The sequence below is a fragment of the Anopheles nili genome, chromosome 2 (assembly GCF_943737925.1).
Source record: "Anopheles nili chromosome 2, idAnoNiliSN_F5_01, whole genome shotgun sequence".
NCBI classification, from domain to species: domain Eukaryota; kingdom Metazoa; phylum Arthropoda; class Insecta; order Diptera; family Culicidae; genus Anopheles; species Anopheles nili.
The window spans coordinates 17,026,732-17,036,742 of record NC_071291.1 but is presented as its reverse complement, the minus strand read 5'-3'; the positions used below and the strand labels follow the sequence as shown (position 1 = coordinate 17,036,742).

Here is a 10,011-nt window from a genome sequence, read left to right as displayed (position 1 = left end):
AATTAAGAAAAGGAAAAAGCTATCACGCTATAAGAGTTTTATATAAAAGATAATACTACATAAATTATTATCCATCATTTGGACGAATGCTATGGATGTTACACTTCCCATGAGGAGTTGAAATCATAAAAATCAGCAGAAAGAAATAATTGTACAATACATGTAAGCCCTTTTGCTCACATTATACTACCTCATTTCAGGCGTACTTCTAATCTTGTTTTCCGCATTACCAATCTACTCTACCACGCTGGTACACTGACAAATATGGAGTGAATATTGGAAAATGTAAATTTGGAATCTAAAAATGGATCAAAATGTTTCACGGTGAGCTTGAGTGAAAATATTCCATTTGTTTAACTGTGCTTTGCGTAATATTGCGATTGCTGATAATAATATAACCTCTATTGAAGGTGTAGCAATTTCATCAGCCCATATCTTTAGACTCACGCGTTTGTACGCTCTTTCTTCGTTAGACAATATACGACGGCGTTGGACTTTCCTCTGCACAGAAACTACTTATGAATAATCGCCTGCATTCATCTTCCAGCATGGGCGCGGATGCATCGGAGAGAAAATAAAATAAAAACGAACAACAGCGATACATCATTTTAACTCGCAGCATTGATTAATACTACTTCTAATAAGCTAACTTTTACCCATGAAGCTCAATTTTTCAACCACCCAGGGAGTGAGCCGTGCTTGTAGGCCAATTAATTGATATCCCTGTTTGAGCTTTTTTGTAAAACAAACTTTTGCTACCTTAAAATATTTCCCTTTTACGTATTGGCTTGTAACCAAAGCACTCTTTCTATCGCAAAATATGAATTTTTTCTTAAGCTCCTTCTGCTGAATCTTCCTAGGTACGATTCCCGTTTACGTTCGCTAACATTATCGCAACATTTTAATAAATCGTTTGTGGGAGCACCTCGTGACAGGCCGCAAGGCATTCTTCCTGCTGGTACGGTGTCAAATTTCACGCCAAACCCACTTCCAGGGCAGGCTTCGGAGAAACTTTTTCCATCACTAGCAGCAAGGATCTGTCCCACGCAGATCCGTTGTTATATCGCACGCCCTGATTGATGCTCCGTGGTCAAACATCATCACTTGGCGCTTCAGTCGCTTCGCGAACAACAGATAAACTTTGCTGCCCTTGTATTGGCATGAACAGTAACGGCGACTGGGAGGGCGTATGATCGATAGCGATAACCTGATACGAGGAATGTGAGGATAAAATCTTAACAAGTAAACAAAAGTACAGCTTCCCGCAGGATACTAATTTTGGGTCCCGTAATTGATGAAAACAAAACATTGCGGAAGGAGATTTTGTGTTGATATTTATGTTTGGATTTAGGCTGCTTCCGAGCAGGCTTCAATAAATCAATACCAATGTCCTACTGTGCTTTTTTTTCGTTTCGTAAACATAATTATTTCCAACATAATGAACTTGAATTCACCAACATGCTCCATCTAAGCACTCCCTAGGGAAAACGCTAATGAAGCAGAGTTGCAGTAGATTGCATTCCATAAATCATTGAGCTGTGACGCGTGCGTGCAAATAATTTGCATTTTACATTGCAAGCTAGAGCTCAGAACAGAAGATTCCCAACAGCGTGGAAGATGATCAATATTACGCAGCCAATCGTAGCGGTTCAAATGACAAATTATAAATTTATTGGAGCAGTGATAAATATATTTAAATAGATTCATAAACAAATCTCCTGTACGTTATGCGACGACAGCCACACCTTTATTCAGCACAATAAAAGGCATTAAAATACCATGGAAGGAAACTCACATTTCCATCCGGAAAGATGTTATGTTTGAAACAGCAAACACGTGGACACATTCGAGCTTGAGCAAATCAACGCTCACGGTGAACCATCAAAGGCGTTGACAACTTCAGGAGCTTATCAGTTGGTTCGAACATACCATCTCCTTTGAATGTTTATGTCCAGTCGAAAGATACCATTGGCAAAAATAAAGCGCGATGCGTGAAAACTGCGCAAACAAATAAAATCAATGAAACTAACGTTTGCTAACGAGACGTGACAGATGTGTGATGGAGAAAGAACCGTCCATATCGATTCGCGTTAGAAAACTCTCTCTTCGTCACGCACAACCGAGCTGTATTTCAGCATTTCGTACAGCCTGCCGGACGTGAATCGTCTTCATTTGCGCCCATTTGCTGCTTGTCCAATAGTTGAGCGTTCGCTCTGTTTATGATAAATTAAATCAACTTTGATGCGTGGTCGCGCGCTGCGTTCGATTTTGCCACCAACAGTACAACCGGTAAAAAATAACCACCACCAGCAAAATAACATATCCGGCGGGCGATGGCACGTTAGCTACGCTTCAATAGAGTAGCTGATATAATTAAATCTTTTTTCGGTTTCAGTTCGCCCACCGCCATCCTGCTGACGGCATCCTAGATGTGGCACCGGCTGTATCAGCACGTGTTGGGTGATAAATTATGTACGCGCCAACCGCAGCTTCTTTCGGGATGAATCTGTTTAAAGTTTTGTCATAACCCTAGCGAATATCCCGCGAGGAAACTTACCGCAAGTTGATAATATGCACGAATTCCCACAAACCACTGAGCTGCTCACAAACCGTAGCCGGGGCATACTGATTAGTTCTTGGAACATACTAGTCGCCAGCATTTAGGCGTTTTACGTTACGAATCATGCGTTTTCGTCTAAAGCTAGGGCTACAAACGCTGGAGCAGCGTGACAGTGCTACGGTTTACTTGAAGATGTGTACAAAAAACTTTACTTTGCAAGCTCCGAACGAAAGCGCAAATTGCTCATTAAACACGAACCGTTGGAGATGTTTGTTCGTCCAAATAAGCTTGCCATTTTTGTTCGTTTTTTGTTTGGTTAATTAAAACATATTTACATCTCGCTTTTCTCTCTTCCCCGTCGAATATTTACTGGCCAATTGCGGCCGTTGAACAAAAAAAAAGCACCCAGAACGCTTCCATAATGGCAAACCATATTTATTAATTAACTTACTTCTCTACACAAATCACGTAACAACAACAACAACGAAAAAAAATCACATCACAACCTATCATCGCGCCGGTAAAAAGTTTTACGGTCCCCATAGATCCGATCCCGGTGTCCGGTCGAAGAACGCAAACACGGAGTCCCTCCGGCTTGTGGGGGTGAGTTTTTTTTCTTTCATTGACTTGTTGAGGAAATGAAAAATAAAAGCCATGCAACCGTGTTACGAATGAGCTTTCGGCTCGGAAAACCAGCAGAAGGGAACCTATGGACCGCAACGGCATTGTGCCACGCCTGCCAACGCCACTCACCGGACTTTACGTGCAGTAAGTGATTTCACGGGTGTTGCCGGTTCCGGTTTGGCGTAGCACGTGATTGAAATACGTGATCTGGTCCAACCGTCCACCGGACCCGGTCGCTTAATTTGCCTATTCTTCAGCAAAGGGAGCGCATTTTCAAAAGAAAAGGAAACTCATCTTGTTTCATATCAGTCCTCCCACGCTCGCGCGTAAAAATGCCCACCAAAGTAGGTTGATTTTAGTGTATGATAAAGGTGCGACAAAATTGCTACACCTCATGCCGTGTTCACCATGATATGCCAATCAGATTTCTCGTCTGCAGTGTACGGGGTGACGAGGGTTTTCCCATATTTTTTTTCTTCCTCTAAACCGAATTCGTCGTATTTAGACTCGAACCAAACCCGCCGTTAGCTGGCGCAATCAAAGAACGGTGTGCCGAAATACGAATAGACGATATGCTACACGACCCTTAAATGTGGAGTGTGCCTTCCAGGTATTTCTCGCTATTTAAAGCACAAAAGCGCACAAAGGTGCGTTTTTCATCTCACGCAAAAGTGAGCCATGTGGTAACTCATGTGAGATTTCGGATCACGCCTTGAAGGTTCCCACAGGCCCGAGTGCTAGACATTCGTCCGAAACCAGCCCGATGGTAGATGAGCCAAGGAAAATCAGTTCCAACTATTCTCTCCATCGCGACGGTTCGCTCCAGCATCCTTGCCGATGCGATGGAACCGTGCTAAGCCCGAGTGCTCGTCGACGTGAACGTAAGCCATCTGCTGTAGGATTAAATCAAACCGTGCGCATCCGTTTCCGACACCCGGCCAAGGACGCGTGTGGTGAATGTGAAGATTTCGTGCGAAAGTTTTCATTAAACCCGTGGTATCCCGAAAAGCAGCAGTTTAAAGCCGTTGGGCAAGTTTGGCCAAGCAGCACGTCCGGCAAGGATGCAGCACAGCGCAAGCTTATGGATAGCGGTTTTCTGTTACATTTTCGCCACGACCTTCTGCGGTGAGTACGAACGGGACCCAAAAGCAGATTAATTCAAGCCCCCATCCCCCTCCAAAAAAAAACGTGACCGCTTCGGGGAGAGTTTCGAGTCTCTCAAGGATGTTGACGTAGCGCCCGACACATGCCGATGGCGGATGAACGAACGCAAAATAATGGAATTCATTGAACCTTGTCGAAGTCTGGGGCAGGGCCGGGAAGAAAATAAACAAACGAGAAGAAGAAAAAAAAGAAGCTTGGAGAAAATCTGTAATAAAATCACTCCATAACTCAAGCCGCTGAAGCGAACGAGTGTGCCGAAGGCTACGAGACGCAGACCGATCCCTAGTGATTGCTGCCGTGTTGCCGTGCTCGTGCCGGAGGCCGTCTGTTGCGAGCAAACAAGAGGCAAACCGATGCGCTTATGAAGTTTGCCCGGCTCGATAGCAAGCTTGTTTAGTGTGTCCAACACTACCGGCCGTTGTAACGAAACGCATCAAAGCGGCAAACAACACGGCGGTCCTGGTTTCGCTTTACCTATTGTTAGGTACCTACCGGCAAAAACACGTGTGTGCTTCGTATTAATTTCGTTGTCCTTCCCGCGAAATGTAGCCACGTTAATTGCTCACTCTCGCTTTTACTTTTGTGAACGATAGTCGGTCTCGATTGAGAGCCGTGGATTAGAATCTGTTTGCACATTTTTCAAACTGATTGTTTTTCTTTCAAAAATATCTAACAATTTTATGCAGCAACGCTTGGTATCTGGTCCCATGTGATGCCATGCGGTTCCGTTGGTTTCACCGTTGTTGTTACAATTTTGCTACCCATTTCCACTGGAAGTTGTTGTGTGGTTAAAAACTTTCAATTCCAATGGCGCACGGACTCCGGAGGCGATGAAAGTTATCCCATCACAAAAACCTACCCAGGCGACCAGTAACGAATGTGGTTGTTCGCCTACACATCCTTTCGTCGGTTTCGTCTAGGCGAGTCGCGTAGGCGCATTGAATTCGCGTCAAGGAGCAACGGTTTCTTTGCACACGCACGTGCACATCAAAGTTCCTCGGAATGGAAAGGCCACGGGATGTCCCCATGATGCCCTCAATCGGAACGGTGGACCAACGAGGCGCAAAGGACGATACCAACGGGCACGATCATTTGACCCCTGAAATGCGACAAGCAAGTTACACCGTGCTGCCATCACTCTCCGTTTGGAAAGGCTGTCTTCATACATCGCCAGCACACGATCGGAGACTTTGTGTTTATTTATTTTTGACGTGTTTAAAGATTACCCCACTGTGCCAGCCAGGTGCTGCCAGTTGTCGCGAGGGAACGATAATATGATTGCATTTCGCGTGTACTCCGAACGCGGCTCCTTACGAAAATAAACCACCATAATCCTTGGGCCTAGGCGGGCATGTCTCTCTCTCCTGCAGTTTAGGAATGCTTTCCACTCGAGTGCGCATAAATTGAACATTCCGCTGGTACGCAAAAACGTGCACCCACGCACAGTTCCAAGAATTGACGAAAGAAAAGATTTGGCAGGCAGCTTTCTTTTTAACCCCGCCTCGCAGACATTCCGTGCGTGCGGTTTGCGTTCGTTCAGTTGGCTTTCGTTTCGTTCCAGAGCCCGACAGCGGCCCGGATGCGTTCCCCGAACCGGTGTGTGGACAAATTGCGCAAATGCTCGACGGGTGTTTCCACAACTCGACGCCCAACATCGCCGTGGAGCTGCTGTACAGCGTGCAGATTCCGCAAAGCGTCGAGCAGATCAACAGCCGTTGCCTGTACGTAACCGAGTGCCACTCTGCCCATCCTCGGTCGGGACCGGGGGCCTGGATGGGATTAGGAGAGTAGGAAACTGTGGAGGGAAAATTCATTCGCATCTGATGGTGGTAATGGTGGTTTGTGCTTTCTCGTTTCCGGCTGTGCTGTGCTTTCCGGCATCCGAAGGCTGTTCAATCGGGGCATGGAATGTGTCCAGCGGTACCTGAACGTGTGCATAGATTCCAAGGAGCGGCTCATCATCGACAACGAGGTGTACGGTGCCAAGCGATTGTACGAGTTTCTCTGCCGTGATCGAGCCTTTCAGCAAGGTACCGGCGCAAAAGGGCTGATGGGCTGTTGGGCTGCAGGGCCGTCTCATTTACGGTGTGTTCTCGGTTTTTCCAGAGTTTCTTCGGCACAGGGAGTGCTTCCAGCATGTGCACCTTGAGCTGGAATCCTGCTCGAAAAGCTTCATCTCGATCCTGAAGGAGGAAATGACGAAAACTACGCAGCAATCGTTCAACCTGCGGTACATGCACTTTTGCTGGTAAGCATTTGGCCCCCCCGGGGGGGAATGTGTGGGCTTTTCTCGGGTCGAGATAATTACTCGATAATTTTTTGTTCGCATTCCAACCACCCCCACCAGCGCCCGATACGCGTACGATAACTGCGTGTACAACAGCGCCCGGCACATCTGCAAACCAAGCTCGGCCGAGTTTTTGCGCCGGATTGCCAAGCTTCTGTCGACCGATAAGCACTTTCTGAACTGTGATAAGATCGAGCACGAGGTGTGCTCCGACGGCCAACCGTTGCCCATCGAATGGCGGCTTGTGGTCGTGCTGGCCATCATGTCGTTACCGCTTGTGACCCGCTTCAATGGAGCGCCATAGTTCCTGCTCGCACGCCGACACGGATTATCGAGGCTGGTGCCGTAATCCACCTGGTCGTACCAGCGTACCAGTGGCTTTGGGCACGTTGTTGCGTGGTGATCAATCGCCTTTTGCAATAGGCTGCTTGCTGTAAGTGGCTGTAAAGCACAATGGCGGATCAGCGTTGTTAAAAAGGGCTTTTAAAATGTTTTCGCTCGACAGCGGTGAAAAGCTGAATAAAACAAGATGTCATATATAACATGTGGTTGTATGTTGCGTGTGTACTGCTTTATCGAACCTCTTGACGAACCAGGAAAGAAATGCTGAAGCAAACATGGGGTGTTTTTTTGTTTCTTAATTTGTATTTTGTTTTCGCATGATTGATCTTTAACTACAAAGCTTTCCTCGTCACTAACGACTATGGCCATTAGAAAGAAAGATGAGTGATCTGGTGGCATGTGTGGAACAAAAATGTCTTCCTCAGCCATGTCGACATTACGGTGGTCACCAATTTAAACGCTCTTGTTTTTGACTCCTGAAATATGGTTTCCTATCGCTAGTAGAAGGGATTTGCATATGCTTTTCTTTTTCTTCTCTACACGGGGGTAACAGCAAGAGCAGCAACGCTGGCAAAAGTTGGAGGTCTGCCAAACGAGCATTCCAGATAAATGGAAAAAACATGAACGCGCTAAAACACCGTTTTCCACTCCTCGTGGTGGAAATTCCCAACATGTAAAAGAAAAATACAACATTCTCGGAACACCACCGCGGTGGGACATTTCGAGGGGACAAACTTTTTGGTGTGCACTGGAACGTGTAAAACGTTTGTTTTTCCACACCATGGTATGTAAATTGACTATCAGCTACAATTATCGTGATACGTAAACGTAAAATATATCAAAAGTTTCGAGGGTGGCCGGTCAAACAACATAAATACATACTATTTGTTTGCACAGTTACAACATCAACTTGAGCACGTATTTTTCTTCCCATTCGCATCGAGCCTAACGGAAAGGGAGCTGCACCTCGGGGACCTATATAAACATAAATATCCATTTCGAGTATTGATGTCATTCCCACGAATCGTCCGTGAAGACTTGTGATCGATTGTAGAACGATACTGCTCTATGTTTATTTTTTTTTTTTACTCTCATCTAGATAAGTTTGTTCTTTCTCGCATTTAGGGCAAGAAATTAAAAAAAAATACGATAGCTGTGTCTTACATAGCAATAAAAAGTCATGACAAATGATCTGAAAGAACTCTATAATAGAATGACAATTCATTGGTCACAGTCGCCCATGGAGGCGCCTGGTGCCGTTCATGATGGAGGCGCCTGGTGCCGTTCACGATGAAAGGCCGTGCGATGTGTTCATGTTTGGAAGTTTTCCTGCTTACATCGGCAGTTACAATGAATAGCTGTAAAAACAGCATGATAGTGGATTTTATTCATGCGAAAAAAATGAGAAAAAGCTTTCGGTATTGCAAAACGCAGTCAACGAACGTGTTTAATCCTTAATCAATCTAGCTGCCTTCAACCCTGTTGAAACGCCGGTGGAGAGCAGGCAAATAAAAAAAATAATGCCCGAATGACACAACCGGCGTGCCGTCAATATTTGCCTGGAGACCTAATTTACTGCCACTGGTTCTTAAAGACCAGGCGTGTTACAGCATGCTCATGCGAAACAACGTAACAACGAATACAACTATTTCAATATAAATCCTCATAGAGAGTTTTGAGAGAGATTGTTTTCTGTTGCATCACCGATGCTTGATATTGAAAATCGTGGAATATATGTAAACAAATTCCATATTCCTACTCTCAGACATGATAGCAAATGATATATGTTTAACAGCAAGAGTTCGTGGCCCTTTGAAAACGGCGTCAAAGTTGATGGATAGTACCAACCACGCAATATACATCAAAACACGCACTTTGTCGGGACCTTTGATCCGTTTTTATATAGAAACTTCAGGAGAAACTGGGGTACGTTGTGCATTTGTTCTTTATTCGATTTGTAGTACTGACAACTAAATTATCACAATTGGCTCGTTATTCAATTGGTGTCTAGGTGTTGCTGTTATTCGAGTGCAACACGTACGCGTTACAGAGCTGGGATGCTATAGAGCTGATGCTGAATGATGGGCCCGTGCCGTTGAGTGTCCCAGGTGTAAATCGAATCACCTACTCTATCGATATGGTAGCTGTCAGTTCGCTAGAACCGAATACTTGAACTTTAAAAGCTTCTTTCATGGCACGACGTATGGTTAAAAGAAATAATTTTTACCCCAAATTAAACAGATGAAGATTTTTTCAAGCGGTTGTTACAGATAAGCGGAAAATTTATACCATTTTGTGCTATTATTAAATCATGGTGATATATGCGCATCACACGTTTGAAGTGATGTAACTGATAGCACCCACCAGAGCAAGGATGCTTGACCTTCCCATTCTACCGAATATGAATGACCTAGTCATCGAAAAGTATCTTTACGATCCCTGCTGAATATCCACACCCTGATACCAATGGCAGGTTATGTCTGCATTATTCAAAAGATGCACAGCATTTGAAAGCGAATGAAACGGTGAAGCAAAGGGCGTGATTTATTGGCCAGACACGCTGATGCTTTTCCCCAATGGCGCTATACTGGCCGGCAGTCATCACCGCGAAGTGTTTTATTCTCGGTGGAAAAATCAATCATTGGTCCACGAACGCCCGCAACGAAAGCACAGAGTGAGATTGATGTTGATGATCCAAGATAACGAATATCGTACCTGTGACTGATTCGCCTTTCCACGGCGCACTCGAAAATCATCGAAGCTATCAAGGACCCCGGTCCCGAGGTTCTCTATTTGTGGACCACTGCAACACTATGCGTTCGTGTCGCTGTGCCGGTGTGCATCCGGGTCAGCCGGTTCTCGTGACCTGACCTGACATGATACAAATATAATTGAGTGTAATAGGAAACCACCGGCACAGGGAGACCGTGACTGAGGCAGATCAACCGTAGTACGATAATTTTACGTCTGTGTTTTTTTTTTTCACCCGGAAAGCGCCCCATAAACTCTCCAGCACCGAGTAGCACTTTCTTGG

General features: G+C 45.2%; 1 protein-coding gene across 1 annotated transcript; it reads left to right on the top strand.

Annotated features, from left to right (window-relative positions):
- Nucleotides 1-4,219: 4,219 nt before the first annotated feature.
- On the top strand, nt 4,220-7,135 carry LOC128732152 (uncharacterized). Its single transcript, XM_053825320.1, has 5 exons — nt 4,220-4,309; nt 5,910-6,069; nt 6,236-6,378; nt 6,455-6,596; nt 6,696-7,135. Exons 1-5 carry the CDS (start codon nt 4,246-4,248, stop codon nt 6,937-6,939), a joined length of 753 nt encoding a protein of 250 aa, XP_053681295.1. The 5' UTR covers nt 4,220-4,245; the 3' UTR covers nt 6,940-7,135.
- Nucleotides 7,136-10,011: the final 2,876 nt, after the last annotated feature.

Excerpts from the sequence above, each read along its gene's own strand:
- LOC128732152 (XM_053825320.1), top strand. The coding sequence starts at position 4,246 with ATGCAGCACAGCGCAAGCTTATGGATAGCGGTTTTCTGTTACATTTTC. Across the intron at positions 4,310-5,909 it reads TTTCGCCACGACCTTCTGCG|AGCCCGACAGCGGCCCGGAT; the intron begins GTGAGTACGAAC and ends GTTTCGTTCCAG. Across the intron at positions 6,597-6,695 it reads CGGTACATGCACTTTTGCTG|CGCCCGATACGCGTACGATA; the intron begins GTAAGCATTTGG and ends CACCCCCACCAG.